The following is a 27,585-nucleotide window of genomic DNA, read 5'->3' as shown; positions in this document are numbered from 1 at the left end:
GTATGGCTCGGATTCCATGTTGTGTGGCTGTGGCGTAGGAAGGCAGCTGCAACTCTGATTCAGCCCCTAGCCTGGGAACTTCCATATGCCACAGGTGTGCCCCTGGGGGAAAAAAATGCTGTTCCTCATGTAAAAAAATAATTACATTGGAGTTCCCTGGTAGCTCAGCAGGTTGAGACTCCAGCACTGTCACTGCTGTGGCACAGGTTCAATCTGTGGCCCAGGAGCTCGCACATGCTGCAGGCATGGCCTAAAAAAAATCATGTAGAAAGAAATGTTTTGCCAGTAAAAAAGCTCATGGTGGAGGTTATGCCGCCCTTGGGTGCAATATGTCCTGGAGCTTCTCTATGAATTCCTGCCTCTCTTCTCTCCTTCCTCTCCTCTCTTCTCTCCCGTGTTTCTGGGCTTTAGAATGGGGAGCAGGGAAGTCTCGGACATCCTAGAACTTTCCAAGTGATGTGGAGGCAGGAGCAACATAGTAAATAAACTGTCTTTCATTGGCTTCAGCACCTTGTGAAGGGTGATTGACTGAAACAGAGACTCAGGATAGGCTGGGTCAGAGTGGGGAGAGGGACACAATGACAAGAGACTTCCCTGAGGCCAAGCGGGTCCCCACCCTGTGCAAGAGAGGGCTGGATGGCAAGCCTGGATGCTCAGTGGGGAGCAGATGTCTGGGGCCCCGAGTGTGTTGGCACCCCACCTTCTTCTTACGCTTGCCTGGGTGCGCCAGGATCTGCAGAGACTGACTTCTTGAGATGTTCCCATAGAGTGAGCCACAGCCCTCTGTCCACCCTCCATCCCCACTGGAACCTCCACATGCTGCAGATGTGGCCCTAAACAAAACGAAACAAGCTAGCATTCCCCTAGTAGCCTAGCAGTTAAGGATACGGCGTGGGGCGTTCCCGTCGTGGCGCAGTGGTTAACGAATCCGACTAGGAACCATGAGGTTGCAGGTTCGGTCCCTGCACTTGCTCAGTGGGTTAACGATCCGGCGTTGCCATGAGCTGTGGTGTAGGTTGCAGACGAGGCTCGGATCCTGAGTTGTTGTGGCTCTGGAGTAGGCTGGCAGCTACAGCTCCAGTTAGACCCCTAGCCTGGGAACCTCCATATGCAGCGGAAGCAGCCCAAAGAAATAGCAAAAAGACACACACACCAAAAAAAAAAAAAAAAAAGGATACGGCCTGGCTTGGATCACTGCCACGGCTCAGTTTCGATTCCTGCCCAGGAAGATCTTTTATGCCAAGGGCGTGGCCAAGAAAAAGAGCAAGTTAGATAACTGACGTGTATCTGCCACCTAAAAGAAGGAGAATGGGGTAGGAGGCTGCGACTTCAACGGGAAGGAGAATGATTCACAGGAAGGTGGGAAAATTTTTTTTGGTTTTTAGGGCCACGGTTAACCCACTGAGCAAGGCCAGGGATCGAACCCACGTCCTCATGGACACCAGTCAGACTTGTCACCACTGAGTCGCAACAGGCACTCTGGGAAAAATAAATGTTTAGCAAACAAATGTTTGCCGTGCTCGCCGAGACAATGGGACACAGAGAGGACTTGTTCATACTCTTTGTAGTTAGTGCTGGTGGTAGCTCTTTTCCTACGACAGGACCCCTGCGTAAATTCTATTAGGCAGGTGGGGGGAGGAGGTAAAAACTCTTCCTGAGCCTTTTATTTCTCAAAACAAACAAACAAACAAACAAACAAACAAAAACAGCCTAAAAATATCCTCAGGAGGTTCCCATTGTGGCTCAGCAGGTTAAGAACCCAACTAGTATCCATGAGGATGTGGGTTCCAACCCTGGCCTTGCTCAGTGGTGTCCAGGTGGTGTCGCAGATGCTGCTTGGATCTGACGTTGCTGCGGCTGTGGGTGTGGCCCTAAAAAGACAGGAAAAAATCCCTCATGCTGAAGAGACACACTTTAGGGTGGCAAATTTCATTCCCTTCCCAGGACATGATGCTAAGTGAAATAAGGAGAACTACTGGAGGATTCTGCTCGTATGAGGTTCCTAAGCTAATCAAATTCATAGAGACAGAAAGAATGGCGGTTGCCAGGCGTTAGGGGAGGGAGGGATAGAGAGTTAATAGTTACGGGTGCAGAGTTTCGGTTTTGCAAGATGAAAACCATTCTGCGGATGGTGGTGAGCGGAGCACATGTGAATGCACTTAGCGCCACTGAAGCACACACGTCCAACTGGCTAAGGCTGGGGAGCAGAATCGGCCCCTCCAAAGTGGTCCCTCTGCCATGTGAATTATTTCAAGCTTGTTCTTTTCTAAGAAACAACAGACATGGGAAAAACTCTGAAACGCAAGCAGGTGTTACACTTTAGTAAGAAACATTTATATTTGTAAGGGAAATCTCCATTTGTAAGGATGCTTTCCTCTTCTAGACCAGAAAGAGGAGGAGGAGCAAATCTCTGGAAACTTATCCAGAGAGAAAACAGCACTTCTCTGGTGGCTCAGCGGGCGGGTTAAGGATCCAGCACCACCGCTGTGGCGAGAGTTCAATCCCTGGCTTGGGAGCTTCCGCAGCCCATGGGCAACAGCCAAAAACAAACAAAAGACAATGACACATATGCAGGACAAACTTACCTTTGTCCTGGGCTTTTCCTGGGAGCTTCTGATTACTGACTGTCCCCATCCTCAACATTCTCTTTTGTCTTTAGCCAAGGATGGTATTTAAGGTGAGGGCTTCAGCCATTTTGGTGAGTTACTCTGCTGCCTTGGTCACCTGGGTCTCTCCGATAGATACATGTTATTAAACTTTTGCTTGATTTTCTCCTATTAATCTGTCTCATGTCAATTTAATTCTTAGACCAGCCAAAAGAACCTAGAAGGGGAGAGGGGGATTTCTCATGCCCCGAACAGGTAGGTCTTCTATAGGCAATTCAGTAGGAGAAATTAAAGTTGCATCCATACTCTTTTCACTCTTGGAAGGTTGCAGCTTATTTGCAGTTGCTCATCTGCTGTCTTGGGGAGAGAGAGCAGCTGGGCCCACAGCAACTCCTACTCCCACTGAATCCCCTCCTTTATTTTATTTATTTTTATTTTTATTTTTGTCTTTTTGCCATTTCCTGGGCTGCTCCGGCAGCACATGGAGGTTCCCAGGCTAGGGGTCGAATAGGAGCTGTAGCCACCAGCCTACGCCAGAGCCACAGCAACGAGGGATCTGAGCCGCATCTGCAACCTACACCACAGCTCACGGCAACTCCGGATCGTTAACCCACTGAACAAGGGCAGGGATCGAACCCGCAACCTCATGGTTCCTAGTGGTTCGTTAACCATTGCACCACAAAGGGAACTCCATGAATCTCCTCCTTTAGCTTCTTCCAATTCTGTTCTGGGTGCCTGTTTAGATCCATGTCTCAGGGCACCTGCCTCTCCAGCAGGACACGCTCATCATCGCAGACAGAGGCTCGCAGGCAATCAGAGCAACATGTGTTATATCCTTGGGATTCCACTGTTTCTCATGGGTTCCAGTTCGTTCTTACTCCATGCACACCCCACACCACACCCCTCTTCCTGCCCTGTCTGCCTGCCCTGCTGACTTCAGACTGTGACACGAGACACAAAGACTACTTAACAAGTTCCCACAACTGCAGAGCCACATCCTTAGAAATGTCTATATTTATAGGTAGACCATACAATGCAATATATTTATATATTTATTTAATATTAAATTTATTTAATATTACTATATATTTATGTAATATTAATGTACTTAATATTAAATTTATATTAAATAAATATATTTATATAAATTGTAATATTTTGTAAGTGGTTCTGCTTCTCTGTCTAAAGCCTGACTTCTGCCCCTCCGCTACATGCTATTCACAAGAAACACACTTTATTTATTTATTTTTTTGGCCACACCCTCACTATGTGGAATTTCCCAGGCCAGGGATCGAACCTATGCCAGGGATCGAACCCATGCCACAGGTGCGACCTGCCCCACAGCTGCAGCAATGCTGGATCCTTAACTCGTTGTACCATGAGGGAACTTCTGAAACATTTTAACTATAAGGACATAGATACGTTAAAAACAAAAAGATGTAAAAGATTGGAGTTCCCTAGTGGTACAGCAGATTAAATATCTGGCCAAAAAAAGAAAAAAAAAAAAAGATGAAAAAGACAACCCATGAAAATTCTAAGCATGAGAAAGCCAAAATAGTTAGATTAGAGCAGATAAAATAGACTTAAGGATAAAAAACACTACAGCAATAAAGAGGAATGTTTCTTAGTAATAAAGGGGTCAAATCACTAAGATCCAATAATCCTAAATATTTTTGTATCTTATAACGGAGTTTCAAAATACATGAAGCAAAACTGAAAGACCGGAACATAAACCTACAGTTACAACTGGAAATTTCCTCACTCATTTACCAGTCATTGACAGAACATACAGTAAATACTAAAGACATAAAAGATTTAAGTCATATCAACCCAACCTAATGGTCACTTATGGGACAGTACACTCAGCAAGAGTAGGATGACATTCTTCTCAAGTACACATCAAAATCAAAACAAGATCCCAGGGGACGTTTTTGGGGAGGGATGGGGGACTTAACAAGCTGATTCTAAAATTTATGTGAAAAGGCACATGAAGCACATAAGACAATCTTGGAAAAGAAACACAAAGATTATTTACACTATTTTGATTTCATCATTTACTATAACGTTCATATAATCAGGACAATAAGGTATTGTGATGAATAGATCAGACCGAATAGAAAGTCCTGGAGTTCCCACTGTGGTGCAGCGGAAATGAATCTGATTAGTATCATGAGGACACAGGTTCAATCCCTGGTCTTGCTCAATGGGTTAAGGATCTGGCCTTGCAGTGAGCTGTGGTGTAGGTTGCAGATGAGGCTTGGATCCTGAGTTGCTGTGGCTGTGCTGTGGGTTGGCAGCTGCAGCTCCAATTTGACCCCTAGCCTGGGAAACTCCATATGCCACCCGAGTGGCCCTAAAAAGCAAAAAAAAAAAAAAAGGCCCCAAAGAGACCCACACTTACATGGCTTATTGATTTTCAAGAAGATGCCACACCAATTCAATGTGGAAAGGAAATCCTTTTAACAAATGGTGCTCAACAAACTCTCTACGTATATGGAAAAACATGAAACTTAATCTGTATTTCACACTGTACAAAAACATAAATGAGAAATGGATCATAGATGTTTTAAGGAATAAAATTCAAGAGTTAACTTGGAGCTCTTATTGGCTTGATTCCATGACTCAGTTAGGAATTGGTCATGGAATAAACACCCCATCTAATAAATAGGAGGACATTCTGAGGAGCTGTATAAAACAGAAGGCTTTTATAGAAATGAATGCTCTTTTCTCTCTCTCTCTCTTTTTTTTTTCTTTTTTGGTCACCCCCAAGGCATACGGAGTTCCTGGGCCAGGGATCAAATCCCAGCTGGAGCTGCAACCTGCGCCACTTAACCCACTGAACCCACTGTGCTGGGCCAGGAATCAAAGCGACTTTCCTGCTGCTGCAGAGACAGGGTCAGTCTGCTGCGCTGCTATGGGAACTCTCAGTTCTCTCTCTTAATGGGAGCACAGGTTGCTTGAGCGTGTGTACGCACCGAACTATGTATTAAAGTTCTGCGTTTGCATTTGTATGGAGGATACACCTCAATTTCTTTATTTTTTATTACTCAAATGAATTTATCACATCTGTAGTTGTGTAATGATCATCACAATCTGATTTCACAGGATTTCCATCCCACACCCAAGTACATCCCCCACCCCCCAAACTGTCTCCTCCGGAGACCATAAGTTTTTCAATGTCTGTGAGTCAGCATCTGTTCTGCAAAGTTCAGTCTGTCCTTTTTTCAGATTCCACATGTCAATGAAAGCATTTGAAGTTGGTGTCTCATCGTATGGCTGACTTCACTTAGCATGATAGTTTCTAGGTCCATCCATGTTGCAAAAAATGCTGGTATTTCCTTCTTTTTAATGGCTGAGTAATATTCCATTGTGTATATGTACCACATCTTCTGGATCCACTCCTCTGTCGATGGACATTTAGGTTGTTTCCATGCCTTAGCTATTGTAAATAGTGCTGCAATGAACATCGGAGTACATGTGTCTTTGTGAGTCGTGGTTTTCTCTGGATAGATGCCCAGGAGTGGGATTGCTGGATCAAATGGGAGTTCTATGTTTATTAGTTTTCTGAGGAATCTCCATACTGCTTTCCACAGTGGTTGCACCAATTTACAATCCCACCAACAGTGTACTAGGGTTCCTTTTTCTCCACACCCTCTCCAGCACTTATTGTTTGTAAACTTTTGGATGATGGTCATTCTGGCTGGTGTAAGGTGGTACCTCAGAGTGGTTTTGATTTGCATCTCTCTAATAATGAGTGATGTTGAACATCTTTTCATGTGTTTCTTGGCCATTTGTATGTCTTCTTTGGAGAACTGTCTGTTTAGATCTTCTGCCCATTTTTGGATGGGGTTGTTTGTTTTTTTGGTATGGAGCTGTAGAAGTTGTTTATAAATTTTGGAGATTAGTCCCTTGTCAGTCGATTCACTGGCAAAGATTTTCTCCCATTCTGTGTGTTGTCTTTTTGTGTTGTTTAGGGTTTCCTTTGCTGTGCAGAAACTTTGAAGTTTGATTAGGTCCCATTTGTTTATTTTTGTTTATGTTGTCAATACTCTGATAGGTGGATCTGAGAAGATGTTGCTGTCATTTATGTCAGAGAGTGTTTGGCCCATGCTTTCCTCTAGGAGTTTAATAGTGTCTGGTCTTATATCTAGGTCTTTAATCCATTTGGAGTTTATTTTTGTGTATGGTGTTAGGGAGTGTTCTAATTTCATTCTTTTCCATGTGGCTGTCCGCTTTTCCCAGCACCACTTATTGAACAAGCTGTCCATTCTCCATTGTATATTCTTGCCTCCTGTGTCATAGATTAGTTGGCTGTAGGTGCGCGGGTTTAATTCTGGGCTTTCTATCCTGTTCCACTGATCTATGTCTGTCTTTGTGCCAGTACCATGCGGTTTTGATGACTATTGCTTTGTAGTATAGTCTGAAGTTCAGGAGCCTGATTCCTCCAGCTCCATTTTTCTTTTTCAGGATGTCTTTGGCTATTCTGGGTTTTTTTTGTGCTTCCAAACAAACTTTAAAATATTTTGTTCGAGTTCTGTGAAAAAAGACCTTGGTAATTTGATAGGGCACCTCAATTTCTAAAAATGAAAAAAAAAAAAAAAAGGAGCTTGAGGAACCCAATTCTATGTGCATTTCAAAAAAAGGGGGCAGAAAATGGGCCCTGGTGTGTGTTGCCAGGAGTGACGCCTGAGAGCTGCTGTTTATCACCAAGAGGAAGCCATGCAATTTGAGGTCCCCCGGATCATCTTCTAGCCTGGATGGAGCCACCTCCAGGCCCCTGGCTGACACCATCCCCAACTAGGCCAGGAGTTCTGAGGAGCCCGACACGCCTTGGGAACACCTGCGTCAGCCAGGTCTCTGCGTCACTGCAGCCTCTTCAGGGCTCACACGTTTCGCTTCATCTCTTCCTGGCAAAGGCTCCCGCGGCTCTTGCACCATGGTCACGTCCACATGGAGGGCACAACAAAGGGCAGCCAGGCTTCCTGGGAGTGACTCCGGGAGATCCAGTGACAAGGCTCCCCCAGCACCCAGGGCCTGACATTCTGCCTGAGTCACTCCTGTCCGCCAGCTTGAATCGAAACTGAACACCTACTGGATAGGAAGTGGGAGGAGAGTGGAGGCCTGGCTTGGAAGGGGGAGGACAGGAGGGCAGAGAAGGGACCAGGGCAGGGCAGGGTGACAGGCTCCCCACGAGTCTGGCCTCCAGGCTCTTCCCGCCCCCACCTCCAGCTGAACTCTCTTGAGCAGAGTGTAGCAGCCCAGGGCTGGGCCTGACAGAGGGGACTGAAATTACTCGGAAATCAAGAACCCCTCTTACTGGAATCAACTGTTTTCTAGGAAAAGGGACGGATGGGGAAGGGAGGGTGCTGACACCGCCAGAGCAGTGACTCCCTTCTGAGCCCTCAAGTGCCGGGCGGGGCGCGAGGCAGAGACATTGAGCATCAGGACACGCGGACTTTGGTGAGCTCAGCAGCCATCCCAAGGCAGTCTGGAGATAAGGCTAAATACTGCAGTTTCTTTTCTTTTCTTTTCTTTGAATAAATACTGCATTTTTGAGAAGTGCCCCATGTAGATCTGGGTTTGCAGGAACCTGAATTACAAATTTGGGGACACCTCTAAGAGAAAAAAAAATACTTCACTAAAACAGATGACTATTTCAATACACAGTGAGGGCCCAGCCCCAGGTCCACACAGAGAGGTGACTTGTGGGGCTGCCCATCTCTAACCCAGGGGATTCTGATGGGAGAAGAAGGTGAAACTCCCTTAAAGAAGCGAAAATTAGGAGTTCCCGTTGTGGCTGAGGTAACGAATCTGACCAGTATCTATGAGGACGAGGGTTCAATCCCCGGCCTCACTCAGTGGGTTAAAGGATCTAGCGTCGAATAAACTGTGGTGTAGATCTGAGATGCAGCTTGGATCTGAGTGGCTGTGCCTGTGGTGTAGGCCAGCAGCTACAGCTCCAATTCAACACTAGCCTGGGAACCTCCACAGGCTGTGGGTACAGCCCTAACAAAGAAGCACGAACTACCACTTCGTTTATAAGTATTTACTGAGCCCTTGCTGGATACCCAGGAGCTTGGCTCTGGGGACCAAGGATCAAAAGGACATTTCTCTTTCCTTCCAAATGTTGCCAAGTCATTAGGCTTGGTGGTGACTCAAATGCAAATTACTGTGTCACCAAGGGAATGTTCAGTGGGGCACAGCAGCTGGGGGCAGGGCGGGGGCACGGAAATTACTTTCACTCCTGTCAGAGAAAACATTTCCCTCTCCCCTTCTAGATTCTTCTGGCTGGTCTAAGAATTAAATTGACATAAAGCAGATTAAGAGGAGAAAATCAAATAAAAGTGTCATAACACGTATACACAGGAGACACACCCAGGAGAACTCCTGTCCCAAGATGCTCAAAGCCCTCTCCTTAAACACCACCTTCAGCCAAAGACAGAAGTTCAGTGGGGGTCTTGGTTTGGGGCTTCAAAGATGAGGAAGGCAATTCACATGGAGAAGCAAGAGCAAATATTTGGTAAATAAATGCTTGCTGGGCAGGAGTAAACTCTGATCTCCAGACCTGGAGTGAACTTCATCTCCACACCTGCCCATGTTCTTTTGCAGATAACTCGGCTCATATCTCTATTCCTGGAACAAGCCCCTTATCTCGATTCTGATTCTCCGCAGCAGCAGCTTCGGGTGGCAGTGGCGGAGGAGGAGAGATAACGTGGTTATCTACAATGGACTACAATGGACTAGCCCTTGGCAATAAAGGGGAGCCACAGATACCAAGGCAACGTCATCAATGAACCTCACAGTGGAGTGGAAGAGCCAGACAGAAGTGAGGCCAGGCTGCGATCATCCCTTTTATATAAAGTCCAAGATCAGGTCAGAAGAGCGATGACCCATGGTGGGCACTGGCTGGGAGAGGGCGAGAAGGGTCGTCTGGGTGCTGGAAATGTTCTGGAGCTTGAGCAGGATGGTCATACATCTGTTGACCATGAAAACCCTCATCCAGCAGACTAAGACCTGTGTTTTTCACCCTATGTGAACTGTAGCGCAGTAAAGTACTGTTTAACCCTCTCCCAAACGCCCAGAGCCCAGGCCGACAGAGGGGCAGCTGGAGCTGCAGCACACCTGTCCTTTGGCAGGGCCGAGTGCCTTGGAAGTGAGTCACGGGGAGACCAGCCCCCAGAGGAGAGCCCAGGGCCCTGTGCTTCCACCCTGCAGGGAGGGGTGACAGCCAAACCCAAAGGCCAGTGCATTTTCAGACAAAAGAGGCAGAAGGTGGGGGTCTCCAAGACCCCGGGCCCGGGCCCCATGACCTCAGCAGCCTGGCATCACCGTGCCAGCACCGTCACTCCTTCCCAGGGTCTGGCTCTGGTCTCAAGGAGGTGAGAGGCCGCCCTGGGGGAAAGTTCCTTCTCAGAGCTGTTATTCAAGGTCCCAGACATCCTCCCACTGAAACAACACATTTTGGGCTGGCAAATTTTGCTCCCCTACCCTCTCTAAGCCCCAGTGTTTCCTCAACTGTGAGGCATCGCTAAGCACAGGCCTTATTTTATATGGTTGTGAAACCAAAAGCCCTCTGACTCAAACACGGTCTAAACCCAGGTTGGGACTTAAACCCACGTTTCGTTTTTCCTTTTTGGCTGCCCCTCCACGTATGGAGTCCCCAAGCCAGGGATCAATTGTGACCTGCAATTGTGACCTACACCGTAGCTGCAGAAACAGCACGGCGCTGGGCCGGGGATGGAACCTGTGTCCCGCTGCTCCCAAGATGCTGCCGATCCCATGGCGCCACAGTGGGAACTCCAAAACGCATTTTTTAAAAAAAATTATAATCACTCACTTGGTGTCTGGACTTACCGAAGCACAGAAGGCATTCAGCAAGGAGCAAAGTGATAGACAAGAAATTGAGTTCAGATAGAATGCTTGTGAGAGAGATACACGCGGGCCGGCGAGGATACTCAGCCCGGAGGATTAGGTGGGCCTCGTTTTGCACCCCGAGGAAAGCGGAGTGTGTGAAAAGACCATCTTCTTCCTTATTCTTTGGGTAGACGTCCGCTTCCATCACCAGCTTCTCTTTGTGTCGGCTAAGAGAGGACCGGACCCTCTGAGGTCAAACTGGGACAGTCACGTGCTTATTCAAATCAGCAGCAGAGGGTAACACAGGCTAAGATATGTGGCATCATCTCAGGTTTCCATGTAATGAGGGCCCCCTCTTTGGAATGTCATCTTGCCCTGAAATTCCCGTCCTTGGTCCAAGAATCATTATCTTGCTGAACTTGAACTCATTTTATCTTTCACTTAATGACCTGAGGTGTCTCTCATGCTTTTATTTCCAGTCTTAGAGTTAAGCAAGGCTGCTTTGTTCCAGGACGTTCTCAGAGCTTTCCTACAGAGGTCTCCCAAAGTTCCTGAGTTTCCCTCTCTGTCTGTGGTCCCCTGCTGGGGCTTCTACAACCACCTGTGTAACCAGCCTACTCCGTCGTTATCCTTTGTGAGCATTGAATGAGCTAATGCTTGTAGGCACTGGGCCGATGTCCGGCACAGAGCAAGTGCTCCGTAGAGTCCAGCTGTGTCCTCAGGCCTGAGAAGTGAGGCCTAAGAGAATTCAGAGAGGAGGTGGCCCTGGGGCTGCGTCCTGACGGGTCAGGGACACCCCCTCCTCGGGTGGCGGGGATAAAGAGTAGAAGAGCTTGCAGCAACGTGGGATGCAGCGCCCTTGAGGTCCCGCTTCCTCCCTGGGAGGAGGCAAACACGGGAGCAAACATTTACTGCCAGACTTGTAAGGGATCCGCATCGGGTCAGCTGATTAGCCAGACACACGGCTGCCTCTGCCTTCAGTCTTTGTGTGACTCACCTGGCACCAGCCTTCCGTCCCAATTTCCTTTAACAAGCTGAGATGCATTTATTGCAAAAGCAAACTTAACGTCATGGCCGTAAATGAAAACCATGACCGCCTCTATAAATAAGAGCTACTGGGTTGGAGGCGGTCATGTGAATTTTGAGGGACAAAATGTTCAGACTACAGCAGTTGACAAATACCTCCACACATCACCAAAATCCAGCAAAATAATGCTCTTATTAACTGATCTCCTGGCGCCATAATCCTTTGACTCCTTCGGCCCGCAGGTTCTTTGCGTCTTCGTGGGATGAAGATCGGACATGTTTCCTCCTGAGATCGTAGAAAGATCATTCCGGTTTTTCCATGACCTGCCCTTCTCCACTGCCCGAGTACTTTGGGTCCCAGGCAACGTGACATGCCTCGTGCCCCGCATCTTTGTACCCGGACCCAGGTGAGTTGGCACAACGGGCGGAAGGAGTGTTCCAGAAACCACTCCTGAGTTGGAACAGCTGGGAATAACTGGGTTTTTCATGGAGTGGCTGTGAACCATATAAACATATCCCATGAAGCCCAGTACTGACTCGAGAGGACGCTTGATGGGGGGGAAGGCGCAGGGGAAGGACACGGTAATGTTACCCAGTTCATTTACTGCATTGTAGCTTCTGCAAATGTCACAAACACCTACAACCATGCAAACCTGCTGCCCGCGCCGTGAAGAGGGGCCGGAGGTCCAAGCTTCTCAGCGAACCCCGCTCTGGCGGCAGTTCCTACACCAGCCAGGAAGAGGGATGAGGGACAGGCTGGCAGCCAGAGGTGTTTGCCAGGTGAGATGAAACGTGGTGTGGCCCTGACCCCTGTCCTCCCTCCACCACCCCTCCTTCATCCTTCCTTCCTTCCCTACCCGTGCTTTCAGGGAACAAAGTCCCTCTGGGTTCACTATACACACAACACAGGGAAGGAAGCAGTGTTTCCTGACACGCTTGCTGACTGCTCTGCCTGGCAAAGGGGCCGGGGATTTTACACCCCTGGTCAAGCACCTGGCAGCCCTCGCTGGGCTGAGTAATTGATGAATCCAAGAACCAGAGACGTACCCAGGACCACACACCTAATGAGCAGAACCAGGAGGAAAAATCAGGTCCGCTTGACTCTAGGTCTGTGTGTTCCCCACACGCGAAAGCACGCCCCCCTTTTGATGTGAATTAAAGACATCCTCTGAGCCACCAGCAACCACCTACTCACCTGCTGAGCTGATACCATGGGGGCTGATCCAGCTAGTTTGTATTCTGGTTATCAATTGCTGCATAAAATTACTGTCAAACTTAGTAGCTTAAAGCAATGATGATATTTCTCTGGCTCACAAATCTGAACTTGGCAGGGTGGGGTGGGGAGAGCTCCTCTCTGCCCAAGGGAACGGGGAGCCAGGTGGCAGTTGCATCCCTTTTATAACCCAGACTCAGAATTCCTGCGGTGCCCTCTCCACCGCATTCTATTTGTCGAGGCAATCCCAAAAGCAAAGAGACCTCTTTTTTTTTTTTTTTGGACAGGCTCACAGCATGTGGAAGTTCTGGGGCCAGCGACTGAACTGGCACCATAGCAGTGACAACCCGCTGAGCCGAAAGTACAGTGTTTATTGCAGGGCACGAAGCAAGGAGTCCAGGTAGTTCTAGATTAAAAAACCCCGACTCCCTGATGCCTTTCAGAAAAGGGTGCTTGTTTGTTTTGTCTTTTTAGGCCCGCACCTGAGGCAAATAGAAGTTCCCAGGCTAGGGGTCGAATTGGAGCTGCAGCTGCCGGCTTACACCACAGCCACAGCCACTCAAATCCAAGCCGCATCTGAGACCTACACCAGAGTTTACACAATGCTGGAATCTTTTAACCCACTGAGCGAGGCCAGGAATTGAAACCAAGTCCTCATGGATTCTAGTTGGGTTTGTTCCCGCTGAGCCACAAGGGGAACTCCACTAATGCCTTAAATTTTGATGGCATCTCTTGCTGAGGATGAGAGTTTGTTCAAAAGTGGGGAACAGTTAAAGGGAAAACCACAGACTCAAATTGGCTTCACTTTTGCTAAAGCCCATGACACCAAGGCTAGATGGGATATCTGACCTACCTGTAGTCTCAACCTGCCCCAGGGATGCAGTCTTCATCGGCCAGTCTGGAGTTTTCTGGTCAGCACCCAGGAGGTAATCTCTGGGCCCTCTCCATCTCCTGGAGAAGAAGAAGCCATCTGCATGGGAGACGCTTGGCCTTCCTCCAAAAGAAGATGACCTGGCCTGAAGCAAGCCAGTCTTTGCTTCTCCTAATAGCCTCCTTGCCCCACCCTCCTTCTGCCAAAAATAAACCTTCCATTTGTTTTTTTTAAACAATCCATTGGTTTCTTTCCATTTACAATACAGGGTGTTGCCTGATTCATGAGTCCCTGAATAAAGTCCATCAGATCTTTAACTTGACTCAGCGGAATGTTGTTTTTTCACACCTGGCATTTTCATCTTGGCAGCTGGTAGTTCCCTGTCTCCCTTCTTTTCCACAGACCAGCCTACAGCACCTGCCAACACCCTCTCTCTCGCCGACATATGCCAGGGAAGTCCTCTCTGCGGTGCCCAATGTGGGACCATCTACTGCATTTTCAGGCTGCACCTGCAGCATATGGAGGTTCCCAGGCTAGGGGTCGAATCAGAGATGTAGCCATCGGCCTCCACCACAGCCACAGCAACACCAGATCTGAGCAGAGTTTGCACCACAGCTCACAGCAACACCGGATCCTTAACCCACTGAGCAAGGCCAGGGATCGAACCTGCCTCCTCATGGATGCTAGTCAGACTCGCTTCCGCGGAGGCACGATGGAAACTCTCCTGTACTGTGTTTGTAACAATAAACTTTCTACCTGCTTTTACAATCTTTGCCTCCTTGAAACATTTTTGCTTTCAACGGGGGCATGAATCAGGGCAAATCTGCTTCTAGCCTCTCTAGCTGGTCCAGCAGCTAGGATTCCTAGTTTTCATCCAGGATGCCCAGGTTTGATTCCTGAGCAGAGAATTAAGATCTTGCTTCCAGCCATCACACACTGCTCTCTCTCAGAAATCAGAACCCATGTCCTCATGGAGGCTAGCTGGGTTCGTTAACCACTGATCCACGACAGAAACTCCTGGCAATGTTATTTTGAGCTGAAGATAATCAAGTCCCCAAAAGACTCAGGAAGAGCTTTTCAAAGGCCGCAAACAATTTAGGCAGAGATCCAGGGAGAGCGTTCTCACCAGAGATAACTGCAGAGAGAAACGGGCTGGATGTGGGAAGCTGGGGGAGCTGGGCAGGGCCTGCTTGTTCAAATTCCTCTCTGTGTCCCATTATCTCTGCAGGGCAGGGCAGGGTGTGGCAAAGGCAAACTTGGCTTTATGGAACAGCTGTGTGTGTGTGTGTTGGGGGTGAAGGTGGGAGGGATGGAGTAGGGTAGTTACACAGGTGGTTATAGGATTCCCAGCAGAGGGCCAGAGATAGAGAGGGAAACCTAGGGAACTTTGGGAGACACCGTAAGTTAATGATCACTCAGGAAAGCCAGCAGAACATCGCGGAATGAAGCAGCCTTGCTGAACTATAAAACCATAAATAAAAGCACCATGACAACCCAGGTTTAACCTCATAGGGTCAGATATGCGCTTACGAAAAAGGAGATAGTGATATAAGCCTGCCATCTACTGGAAGAATTAGGAAGTTGGTCTTTTCCCACTGCCCGCTTTCCTTGGATTATGCAGCCCACCTAATCCTTGCGGCAGAGTCTCCTTGCCTACCCTTAAGCATCCTTTCTCTTTTCTTTTTCTTTTTCTTTTTTTTTTTTGTCCTTTTTGAGGGCTGCACCTGCGGTGTGTGGAAGTTCCCAGGCTAGGGGTCAAATCAGAGCTGTAGCCGCCGGCCTACACCACGGCTCACAGCAACGCTGGATCCTTAACTCACTGAGCGAGGCCATGCATCGAACCTGCAACCTCACGGTTCCTAGTCGGACTCATTTCCGCTGTGCCACGACAGGAACTCCCCAAGCATCCTTTCTTAATAAATCTATTTCTTGCCTCTCACCGAATTCCTTCTGTGCCGAGACACAAAGAACCTGAGCCTCAGTAAGTCCAGACACTAGGTGAGTGATTCTAATTAAAAGAAACCGTGGGTTCAAGTCCCAGTCTGGGTTTTGGCTGCAGTTGAGACAGAGGTGTTTCGGGTTCAAAGGTTAAAGATTTTTCCCGTCATTTCAGTCATGCTTGACATTGCAGTGGATCTGAATGACCTTTCTACTGGAAGGACATCTAACAAAGTAAAAATGTTTTCGATTCCAGGTATTAATCAGGTAAATCTAGGTTTGAATCCTGCCTCTGCCACTTACTACCTGTGTGACCTTGGGCCTTGGACAGCTCTTCTCTGGGCCTGTCCCTTCAATTGTAAAATGGGTTAGTAAGAGCACCTTCTTCCTGGAGTTATTATGAGGCTTAAAGCAGATACCTCTCTATGGCTATCACCACATCCAAAGTTGTCTCACTACTCGCTTGCTATTACTTTTACCAAATAATAGAATTTTGGCTACAGTGGACCCCAAAACGGAGAGTGGTTCAACCCTCGTCATTTCCCTCTCGCTCATCCAACAGTCCCAGGCAGGGATGGCGGGTGACGGGCGGCCTCTTCCACAGTCATGCAGACACCCAGGCTGATGGGACGGCGCCACCTGCAACCCGTGTCTTCCCAGCTTGCCCCACGAGGTCTCCATTCTGCCCGCCAAGAGGGAAAGAGGATGAGAACAGGCTTGTGGAGGTTTTTATGGGCCAGGCACTCACTTCCCATTGGGTAGCACTCAGTCCCACGTTCTCACCCAACTGCAAGGGAGGCTGAGAACTGGGTCTACCTGTTTCCAAAAACACAAGCTGGAAGAAGAGACACACGGGCTTCCGTGAGAGCCAACAGTCTCTGCCACCTGTTCCTATCAGTGTCATGAACTCCCACAGCTCCAAACACGCTGCTGATGGTCGTGTCCTCCTGCCCAGCGCTATGTCCCAGGCTCCATCCCCGGATGTCCTTCTGTCCTCTCAGATGTCACCTGGACGCCCTCTAAGAACCACCCCTCCCCCGCTCCCCGTCCACAGGCTCACCCTGGTGAGACTCCATCACCCACAAAGGGGACACGTGGGGAATTACCCTAGGTGCTCACCTCTCCCGCACATCTGATCAAGGCTCTCTTCGTTACCCCTCCTGCCTCTATCCTTCCTGTATACGTAAAACATAAATCTGATTATGGCCCTCCCCTGCTCAAGAATTTTTGATGGGTCCCCAGGGCTGCTGTATTAAAGCCTAAACTCCTGTATCCCCAGGACTCTAAGCCTTTGCCCAAAGTACATCAGTCTCCTCTTGCTTATATGCACCAGGCTTATCACTCACTGCTCAAGTCCACTCCAAGGTCACCTCCTCCATGAAGCCTGCCAGGCAGACTGAGGGAGCCCTTCCTTGGGCCACTCCCTGGCTCACGGCTGAAGGCAAGGGCTCTACCTTTGTTATGTGTTCCAGCACCTTTTCTTCTTTTTGTTTTTGTGGCTGCCCCTCAACATTTGGAGCTTCCAGGCCAGGGGTCAGATTCGAACTGCAGTTGCGACCTATGCCACAGCCATGGCATCAACCCACTGTGCCAGGTTGGGGATCGAACATACCTCCCCACGCCTCTGAGATGCTGCCGATCCCATTAAGCCACAGCAGGAACTCCTGTCTCAGCACTTTAGCATCATCTTAGGAACACAGTAGATGCTCAATAAATGCCTCGCTGATAAGTTCCCTGACTTCTGATGAGGGCAGTTTTGGAGTCAAGTCTGACCCAAGGCCTGGATTCCACCAGCTATGTCATCCTGGGTGAATCTTTTAATTTCTCTGTGCCTCAGTTTCCTCCACTGAAACATCGCTAATAGTTCCTACCTTGTGGTGCTGCTGGGAAGACTCGATTAGGGAGAGACAAGGTGGAGGAAGCGCTTCCGTGGCTCAGAGAATGTTGGTTCCCCTTTGCCTCCATCTGTTCTGCATTTCCCAATCTCCAAAGTACCTTTCTCTTTCTAACTGGCCAGGAGAGGCTCCTAAAAATAAGATTTAGATAAATGACCATTGCTCCCCACCCCCAGGCTTCCATAAGGCAAAGGCAGAGGAGACACTGACTGGGTCTGGGTCTGCCCATGGGCTGGCACCCCCGGGGGCTGGCTCACCTTCCTCCAGGAGTCGTGGCTTTGATGCTCTTTTGTCTCCGTTCCTCCATTTGTTTAGACATATCTGCCTTCGAGGTCCAGGCCAAACTTCTCTCCTTGGGGAGTTCCCAGTGTGGCTCAGCGGGTTAAACACCCAGTGAGTGGAATTCCTGTCATGGCTCAGCAGAAACGAATCTGACTAGCATCTATGAGGATGCAGGGTCGATCCCTGGCCTCGCTCAGTGGTTTAAGGATCTGGAGTTGCCATGAGCTGTGGTGTAGGTTAAAAACGGGGCTCGGATCCAGCGTAGCTGTGGCTGTGGCGTAGGCCAGCGGCTATAGCTCCGATTTGACCCCTGGCCTGGGAACCTCCATATCCCACAGGTGCAGCCCTAAAAAGACAAAAACAAACCAAAAAAACAAAAACAAAACTCGAATAGTATCCATGAAGATGCGGGTTGGATCCCTGGACTCACTCAGTGGGTTAAGGATCTGGTGTTGCCATAAGCTGCTGTGTAGGTCTCAGATGGGGCTTGGATCTGGTGTGGCTGCAGCTCTGATTCAAATCCTAGCACAGGAACTTCCATATGCTGCAGGTGCAGCCCTAAAAAGAAAAAGACAGAAACAAAAACAACATAACTTCTCTCCCTGGCCCAAACACCCTGGCCCCTCCCTTCCTGCTCTCCTACTCCAGTGCCCCCCCACCCCCAACGCATCAGGAACCGACCCAAGCAGACACAAGCCCCAGACACCTTGGTACAATTTTATTCACAGACTCCAGGCACCCAGGCTGGGCCTGGCACAGTGTTCTTGCCAGTGGCAAAAAAAAACTGATAGCACACAACCGTTAATACTAACCATTTTAATTTAAATTAATAGCCTTTCTGGAAGACAAGTGTGGTTGATAGAAAATATAAAAACTTTTACTGTACAAACTTTACATCCCATTCAAAAAAGCGAGTGTGTGCCTCGTGGCCACAGAAGACGCCGGCTTGGCACCCCCAGATGAAATCCTGGCTGACGGGCAGCATCACACTAGCTCCCCAAACGGCTTCACATTTAGGTCTCCACCTGGCCCCCACATCCGCACAGACCACTGCCAGCATGGCCTCATAGGGCGGGCCACTCTCCTGGGTGATCACAGAAAGAAATGCCATGAGCGGGTAGAGGGAGGCCAGGCCCTGCACATGTCTTTGACTTGGTGACACAGAGAGGTCAGCTTTGCTACACACGTCTCACGACGGACCGAGAACTTGCTAGGATTCAAGACCTCGAGCTGGATGGAGACCCAGGGGTCTGGTGGCTAAAGGCAGCAGAGACAGATCCTAGGGTTTTGGAGGTGAGGCGGGGAAGTAGGGGGTGGGGTGGGGGTGGGGCTGAAGGGTTGAAGCTTGGGCTTCACCCCCAGACCCGGAGGGGAGCTCTGCAGCCCCGCTTCCCTCTGCCCCCGCAGCTCTCAACCTAGGAGACCTCCCAGCTGCTCCATCCCTTTCACAGTGGGCTGTGAGGGCTGGATTCACAGTATCTGCCGTCCTTCATGTGTTTCCAAGGCAGACAGGGAGCGGACACGAAGGGCGAGCTTGCCTTCCTAACCTCAATTCACAGTCGCTGAAACAGACAGGGAGGGGGATCACGGGGGAATGGGGCCGCTTCCCAGGCATTTCTCTTAAATGACAGACAGTGCAGAGGCTCAGGCCGAGAGCAGCAAGGCATCTCAGGGCCCTGGAGAGAGGAGGGGTGTCCCCCGGCTCCACCCTCAGGGTTCCCTAAGGTCAGGCACTGTGGCTGCTCCCATCGCGGGCCCCCAGCGCTTGCACAGGGCACAGTGGCGCTCAGTGAAAGCTTCCTGAACTGACCCCAGGGTGTGGCCCCCCAGACGGAGAATGAAACAAACCCAAGTGACCTTCTGTGGGCTGTGCGTTGAGCCTGACTTGCTCAGCTGCTGTCCCACCTCTGGGCCCACTTGCGCGCCCCAGGGTTCAGAGGGGAAATGTGAGAAGCACAGGCTGTGACCTCTGGGAAGGCTCCGCCTTGTGGGGGAGGAGCCTGACGGCCAGAGGCGGAGTCACACGCCAGGCGGCTTTGCCTGTGAGATGCGGGGGCCAAGGGGATGATGGAGAGAAACGTGCGGTCCCGCAGAGCCAAGTCCCACTGGTTTGCGGCTCCTCTGTCTTCCTTCCCACACCCTGAGCGGGAAGGGCCGAGGCGCTGATGGGCGCGTAGGCCCAGGGACGCTGCAGGGCCGCTCAGCTGTGCCCTCCCAGCAGGGCCACCAAGGGGTCCTTCCAGCCTGCCCGCAGCTTCCAGGCAGAGCCGCCCACTTCCCGTGATAATTTGGCCAGACCCCAGGGAAGGCTCTGAAGGTCTGGGGCCTGGCCAGATGTGTTTACGTGAAGCGGGTGGGAGGGTCGCATGCTTCCCGTCCTGTCTCAGAGCCCAGACACAGGGTCCAGATCTGAAGCCAAACTCCCCTCCACTTTCAAGGCCCCTGCTCATTAATGGCTTTGGAGTGCCATATGACATCACGTCCACTGTAGGGCTTTGCCACTTAGAACATTTGTCTCTAGGTGACAGCATATAATGAGGACACAGGCAGGACACATATCCTGGACTTTCCCTCCTTTGGTTCAAATGGACAGGAGCAGAAGCCCCGACCTGTGCCTGGGAAGGCCCTGCAGGTTGGGGCTTGCTAGGTGGGTCTAAATGAAAGAGGTTGGGGGGGTATGCTGCCCACCTTCGCTAAGAGCTCTGAACCCGGGCAGAGGAGGAGTCAGGAGTGGGCTAAGGGGCTTTAGCAGGACTGAGGGGTGGAGAAGGCGTGCAGTTCTGGAAACCTGGCATGACTGATGATGGGTTTTAGACAGCCAGGGCACTCCGTGGTTGAGAAGGTGGCTCAGGGACCCTCTCTGCCCCGTCTCCCTCCCTCTCCCTTCTCTATTCTCACAGACAAGGCCTTCATGGAATGCACCTGCTGGGCTGGGCCTTAGCTCTGGGGTTAAATGTCAGTCAAGGATTGGGCTGTATCTTAAGAGCTGAGATTCTTAGTCCCTGGGGGCTTCATGAAAGAAACATCTCCACAGGCAAAGGAAACCCTGGCTGGAAACCACTGGATCAGCCTAGATGTCATTTGGAGTCTGGCTGTGCTTTTCCTGGATTATAGGGGTCAGAGGTGAATCCAAGCGCTCTGTGAACTCCCCACCCTCATAATCCAGCTCAGCGCTCAGCCAGGGTTTCCTTTGCCAGAGGAGGGACCGCATCCCTTTGGAGGACCAGGGGAGAAGCCTACAGATGGCGATTCCCCACTGATGGCGTTTAGAACCAACACAGAGGCTGGGTCAAACCTTGTGCCTCCCGTCCTACCCGGAGAACAGCCACAGTCACGATGCTTTTCTTCCTCTGGCCCAGAGAGGGTGCCTCACGGCCTACGGGGTCCTCCAGAGGGGCAGTTACTTCTGCCATCCCGGCTGAGGGTGCCAGCGACCTCTATGCGGGCCACTTGTATTATTGTACAACATCCTGTCCAACTCTGCGGAAACACCCATGTAAACATTTGCCTCTTGTTGGTGGTGGTGTCATTTTAAGAAAGAGCAGGTGCAGCTCCATCTCGGGGCTCCAAGTGTTTTTGCGGAGGAACAGCGTAAACGGAGGACACGAGTTCCTGGTTTGCAGCGCTCAGGAGGATGGCTGGCATTTCAAAGAGTGTTGTTGTTTTTTTGTCGCGGTGGTCATTTGGATGTTTCAGAAACACATTTAAGAAAGAAATACATCAGCAGAAAAACTGCACAGCCGGCTACATCTTTGGGTTACTGGACTCCAGGACGCCCAAGCCAAATCTTTCAAACCGGGGTACAACTTTGCTGCTGTTAATGCTGCAAAGAGGAACAGAAACAAGAGTTATAGCCCCACTGGTCTTGATCAGAATTTGGGTGACATTAGCTGACAACGAGTGGACCAGTTTCAAAAGCTCAGCAGAGGACCTAGCCCCGCCAAGAAGTGGGAATGATGATATAGCCAATGGCCTTGAGAGAGCTGCCCCTGGTCACATCTGGCTGGGGGGCTAAGCCTTGGCTACACGCCCTCCTGGAGGGTAGGGGCCTGTTCGTCTCGGGACCCCCAGCACCCCACCACCCAGTAACTGCTGGGGGCATCTGAACTGCTTGCCCACCGCAGCCCGGGAGAACTCTGGCTCTGGATGGAAGTGGGAGGGAAAGGAAACCCGACCCCCAGCACTGAGAGTGACATCACTTGCTCCTTCTCGAAATGGTCCTCAAATGCTGGGTGGCATCAGGGCCATCTGGGAAGCAGCTTGAAATGAGGGCTCTCAGCGTCTACCTCCAGAGATTCAATTTCAGGGCTTGGGAGGGCCCAAGAATCTGCATTTGCTGAGCACTGGATGACCTGTCAGCCCTACTCCAGCTGAATGCTGGCTCGGGGTCTGGTACTTTCCGTCCACACTGGGCAGGTGGAAGGGGAGTCAGACCGCAGGGGGAGGGGGCGGAAGCTTTGTTTCCAGGAGTGAAGTTACCTGGAGACAGACCTCACCCCTCTGCTTCAGGACAGCTCTCCCCAGCATGCAGCCCAGGACCCAGCCCTTCCGAGCTGGTACCTTTTTTTTTTGGCTTTTGTCCTTTTTTAGGGCCACGCCTGCAGCATGTGGAGGTTCCCAGGCTAGGGATCTAATTGGAGCTGTTGCTCTAACCCACACCAGAGCTCACGGATCCTTAACCCACTGAGTGAGGCCAGGGATTGAACCAGCAACCTCATAGTTCCTAGTCAGATTCATTTCCGCTGTGCCACGATGGGAACTCCCCTAAGCTGGTATCTTTCATGGCAACAGAACTTGTGGGGTCCCTGCCCTCAGTCCTCCTGAGGGGACCGCCTGGGCAGCTCTGAAATCATTCCACTCCTTGTTGGACAAGATCCCCACGGGTTAAGAGCCAAGCAACACCCCAGCCCCTGGACCGCGGACACCCGGTGGGGGCCGGTGTGCTGGGGGGCGGGGCTTCTCTCACTGAGCTGTTAGTAAGGAGACAGGACCACCCCACAGATGAAGCGCTAGAGAGATGAAGTCACGTCCAGGGAGGCGGTTCTGGGGGCACTGTTAGGGGGGCCCTCCGTGAAGAGCAGTTACTCAGGCGCACACAGGCCTCGGAGCAGGGAGAGGGCCCGTTTTAACAAAGCAAAAGGAGAAGTCGTAGCAGAGAAGGCCGGAGTGGCAGTGACCGCATCCCCTGGGTTAGTGCGCATCGCTGTTGCGTAGGAGTCGAGGCGCTGAGCGTGGATTAGGAGGAAGGAAGCCCCGGCACATGCAAGGCAGCCAGGCCTACAACCTAAGGGAGGAAAGAGAAGAGGGAGAGCCATGTCAGAACCTGTGCCCCAGGGGAGGGGCAGGGGCAGCGGCAGAGGCCTGGTCAGGCCGGGGGGACAGGGGACCCTCTTTCCCTGCAGTCAGAGAAGAGGACATCCCCACTCCATTCCAGGCGCTTGGATGGGAGCCCGGCACAAAGAGTCGTTCCCAAGCTCTCCCCTGGGACAGGCCACACAATTCCGTGCAGGGGTTGACCAGCAGGCCCACTGCTCCTCAGCCCCTGACTTTCAAAATCAACATTTTGTGGGTTTTTTTTTTTTTTTTTCTTCCCTGCTCCTGAGGCATGCAGGGGTTCCCAGGCCAGGGATCAAACCCACACCAACCATAGCAGGGACTGGAGCCACAGCAGTGACAACACTGGATTCTTAACCCATGGAGCCACCGGGAAACTCCCAAAATCATTTTGGAGTTTACTATTTCTGCTTCCTGCATTCTCTTTTTTTCTTTTTTAGGGCTGCACCTGTGGCATATGGAGATTCCCAGGCTAGGGGTCGAATTGGAGCTGCAGCTGCTGGCCTACACCACGGCCACACAAGGTCTGAGCAGCAACTGCAACCTAGGAGGCAGCTTGTGGCAAAGCCGGGTCCTTAACCCACTGAGCAAAGCCAGGGATCGAACCCACATCCTCACGAACACTATGTTGGATTTTTAACCCACTGAGCCACTACTGGAAGTCCTGCATTCTTTTTAAGTTCTAGCCAGAGGGGACCCTGGGCACTGAGACTGTGATCTGAGCTCTCTCCCACCCGAAGACCCACTGTGTGTGGACAGAGTCCAGCCACATGCCATGGGGCTGCTCTCAGCATGAGAGAAACACGAGCCTGCAGGGCCCTTGCTGGTGGCCACACGAGCTGCCGGAATATCACTTTGGTGTGCGGGAATACAACAGGCCAAGATGGGGAAGCTGGGTGCAGACACAGAACAGGAAGCAGGAGATGCAAAGGGCAGAGAATCAGGGAAACAGCAGAAGACACACTATTCCTCCAGGACGGTACAGTTGTTCTTAAAGTCAAGGTGACCGAAACGTCCTTTCCCGTAGTAGCGGCTCCGCCAGCGCCTGGGAGCGCCCGGAAACCATTTCGCCAGGCGTGGAAGGATCGTGGTCCAGCAGGTGATGGAGAGGCGGTGGAGGAGGGGCCGCAGGAGTCGGGATGGTGGGGAGAGGGGGAGATGACAGGACAGGCCAGAGCATCCGCCACCCCCCCCCAAAAAAAAGGCAACAAGATAGATGGAAAAGAAAAGAGAAAATGAGAATTAGAGGCTTGAGTGTGTAGAAGTAAAAATCATGAACAGAAAGCTTTGACACAGACATTCAGATGAGCTTGAACGGGCTAAAACTGATCACTTGGGGCAGGAACCAACCCCCACTTGTGGCTCAGAAAGGAGACGGTGGAGCTCTATGGCCTTTAGGGAATCCGGAATCATCTCCTGAATGCCAGCAACCCCCCAGCGCAGGCTTCTCTTTTCTTTTTTTGCCTTTCTGTCTTTCTAGGGCCGTGCCCGTAGCATATGGAGGTTCTCAGGCTAGGGGTCCAAGTGGAGCTGTAGCCGCTGGCCTACACCACAGCCATAGCAACTCGGGATCCGAGCCGCTTCTGGGATCTACACCACAGCTCACAGCAACGCTGGATCCTTAACCCACTAAGCAAGGCCAGGGATCAAACCCGCGTCCTCATGGATGCTAGTCAGATTCGTTACTGTTGAGCCACGACGGGAACTCCACAGGCTTCTCTTCTGTGGAGAAAACCAGGCCCTAGTTTGCGAAATGAGCTGCCCAAGGTCTGACCAACCAGACCCTTGAACTTGATGCAAGTCCAGGAGACCCCCAGGCTCCCGGTCTCATCCAGGACAGCTCCTGCTCAAAACCCAGCTTCCATGACCCCTCTCTTCTCGAGACCCTTCCTCAAGCCCCCCAGGTGGTCAGAGAGCCCCGTCTGTGTGCCCACAGAGGCTGTGTCCTTGCCTGGCACTCAGCACTCTGTAACCACTTCCTCCTGCATCCCCTCGCCCATCAAATCATAAATCATGTTACCTGAGCAATTACTACATCCCCGGGGCTGCGAATACAGAGAGGCTGAGAACACAGAGGTGACAAGACCGTAGCCTGCTCTGCGGGCACATAGTGTACGGCTGGTCATCTTTATCTCAGTCAAACCATAAACTCCTTGCTGCTGGGGGCCCGGCCTCGGCTTCCATCTCCTCAGGTGTGGCATAGCTCAGCCATGGCTGGGTAAAACCCACGCCTCTGATGGCAGCATTCTGTTATCTCCTATTTATATTGGACTCTGACCCATTTGAATCTAAGATTACCTCGTAAGCTACAGAATTCCCTCACCCCAAATTGTCCTTCCTTAGACTGTCCCTGCAACTCGCCTAAATTGTCAAATGTGCCGTATTTCTTCACCAAGTTGCCTTCCTTGCATCATGTGCGTGGTTGACCCAGGCTGGGCCCCTCCTCACCTGCAGCGTGAAGCCTGGTTTGCTTTGCTTTTAGAATGAGCTGGCAAGCTAGGTGAAAGTCAGACCTGGTCACAAAACAGTCGTGACCATTTTAGAGTTACACAAAATAAAAATAAAAAAACAAAACGGGGACGTTCTCTTGCGAAGCAGTGGGTTAAGGATCTGGCACTGTCACTGCAGTGGCTTGGGTCACTGCCATGGCGTGGGTTTGATCCCTGGCCGGGGAACTTCTGCATGCTGCAAGTGTGGTCAAAAATAAAACAAAACAAAATCAAACAAAAAACAAAACAAAGAATGTGTGATGGAGACCACAAGCCTAAAACATTTACCAACTGGCCCTTTCTAGAACAAGGGGAGTGCTGCCACCACACACCTGGGCAGGTGCAAGATGCAGGTGCAGCTTCTCCAGGAGCTACCCTGGGGGTGGGGGGCACAGAGGCTCTTGCCTCCACCCCGATCGAGACAAGCTTTATCTGTTCTATTTCTCCCCGGGCTATGTGTGAGATTTCACTTTTAGAAAGTGCCCTTCCCCTTAAAAGAAAGGTTGTGGGGTTTTTTTTTTTTTTTTTTTTTGCATTTTAGGGGCACACCTGCAGCATATGGAAGTTCCCAGACTAGGTGCTGAATCGGAGCTGTGGCTGCCAGCCTACACCACAGTCACAGCAATGCCAGATCTGAGCCACGTCTGTGACCTAAACCACAGCTTGCAGTGACACTGAATCTTTAACCCACTGAGTGAGGCCAGGGATCGAATCCACATCCTCCTGGATACCAGTGGGATTCTTAATCCACTGAGCCACAGTGGGAACTCCCCCCTTAAAAGAAAGTTTAAAGCTATTCATCTTGTCCAGGAGGCCAGCGACGTGTGACCTGCCACTTGTTTTTGTAAAACCCACCAACTAAGAATGTCTTTTTAATCTGTCTAAATGGTTGGGGGAAAAAAATCAAAAGAAGACGTTCATGACATGTGAACATTATGTGAAATTCGAGTGTCAGTGCCCATAAAGAATGATTCACCAGAACCAGCCAGCCCGTGAGTTTGCGGGTCTGTGGCCGTCCTCACACCACACAGCAGACCTGCGTCGTTGTGACACACCGTAGGTGGTGGTGCCGTTGCTTTGCATGCTGCTGGGCGAGCTGCAAATCTCCGAGACGGAAGCCATAACTCAAGGTTCCCTCTAGGCCTGAAAAGCTAAAATATTTCCCAAGTGGCCCTTGGTAAGTCTGCCCATCCTGCACTTTGTAGAGCTGTGGACACTGAGGCTGGAACAAGGAAGGACTTGCCCCGATTCCACAAAGGAGGAAAGAAGTCTGGTTCTGAGTGTTCCAGCAGAGAGCCGGAGGGCCAAGGAAAAAGGGAAGGAGGCAGAACTCACAAGAGCTGAGTGGCGCGCAGCCCTGCGTGGAGGGGTGCAGAGGATCATGTGATTACATGGAAGGGGGCGGCCGCCAGCATCAAAACAGCACATAAACCCAGGCGATGTGGTCCCCGTAACAGGTGGCTGATTTAGGGGCTGAAAGCTCTGTCTTGATTGGGTCTGTGCCATTTTAAGCAACAGTCCCTCTGCCAATTGCGGTGAAGCTCTGTACTTCCCCCGGCCTGACTGGCCCCCTCCCAGGCAGAACCTTCTTTCAGGGCCCAGCCTGGGCCCAGTTGCAGCACTGGCTGATGACAGTGACGGGGAGGTTTCCACAGAGAAGAGCAAGAGACACCAGCCTATAAGAGTCTCCAAAATCACTGTGATGAATGGTGTCCCCTGGGCGAGGGGACTAGTCGCCTCTGGCTAACCTGCCCTGGGTGTGCTCCAGCTCAAATGCTCAGGCAGACAGAGCAGAGAGCACCCCCCCGCCGCCCCCCAGGACACCTGGGTGCAGGTCTGGCTCCGAGGGGTACTTACTCAGCAGACTTCCAGAAGTGCCCGGGGTGTGAGAGCCGCCGGTTCAGCTTGGGCAGTTTCTCCAGCATGTCCATCAGCAGAGGGAAGCTGGGCCGCTCCTGCAGGTCGAAGGCCCAGCAGGCGGACAGGATCTCCTGCAGAGCGAGCCAGCATTGGAGGCTGTGAGAGCCGCCAGGGAGCCAGGGGGGCACAGTGGAGGCTCTCTGCCCAGGGGCCCTTC

General features: G+C 50.9%; 1 protein-coding gene and 1 long non-coding RNA gene across 21 annotated transcripts in view; one reads left to right on the top strand and one right to left on the bottom strand.

The window, feature by feature from the left end:
* LOC106505478 lies at positions 1,271-13,884 on the top strand. 3 transcript variants are annotated; one of them, XR_002337275.1, is made up of 5 exons: positions 1,271-1,359; positions 9,216-9,479; positions 11,730-11,893; positions 12,102-12,266; positions 12,987-13,884. It is a non-coding gene; the product is annotated as an uncharacterized LOC106505478 (long non-coding RNA). The 3 variants fall into 3 exon arrangements; XR_002337273.1 differs by having other exon boundaries at positions 12,102-13,876; XR_002337274.1 differs by lacking the exons at positions 1,271-1,359; positions 9,216-9,479 and having other exon boundaries at positions 11,379-11,893; positions 12,987-13,876.
* KSR1 (kinase suppressor of ras 1) overlaps positions 18,389-27,585 on the bottom strand; it is a 208,612-nt gene continuing 199,415 nt past the window's right edge. For 6 of the 18 annotated variants that reach the window (XM_005669083.3, XM_021067463.1, XM_013981182.2 and 3 more), the window contains 3 exons: positions 27,366-27,499; positions 23,984-24,064; positions 18,487-21,508 (listed from right to left, as the gene is read on the bottom strand). In XM_005669083.3, coding sequence (XP_005669140.1) covers positions 21,430-21,508; positions 23,984-24,064; positions 27,366-27,499 — 294 coding nt within the window. In that variant the 3' untranslated portion in view covers positions 18,487-21,429. Of the gene's footprint in view, positions 22,970-23,983; positions 27,500-27,585 lie in introns of those variants that run through there. The other 12 variants (XM_021067472.1, XM_021067468.1, XM_021067471.1 and 9 more) reach the window with 7 other exon arrangements.

Source organism: Sus scrofa, chromosome 12, assembly GCF_000003025.6.
Source record: "Sus scrofa isolate TJ Tabasco breed Duroc chromosome 12, Sscrofa11.1, whole genome shotgun sequence".
NCBI classification, from domain to species: domain Eukaryota; kingdom Metazoa; phylum Chordata; class Mammalia; order Artiodactyla; family Suidae; genus Sus; species Sus scrofa.
Note: the sequence above shows the minus strand (reverse complement) of the source record. Positions and strands in the feature narration are given on the sequence as shown.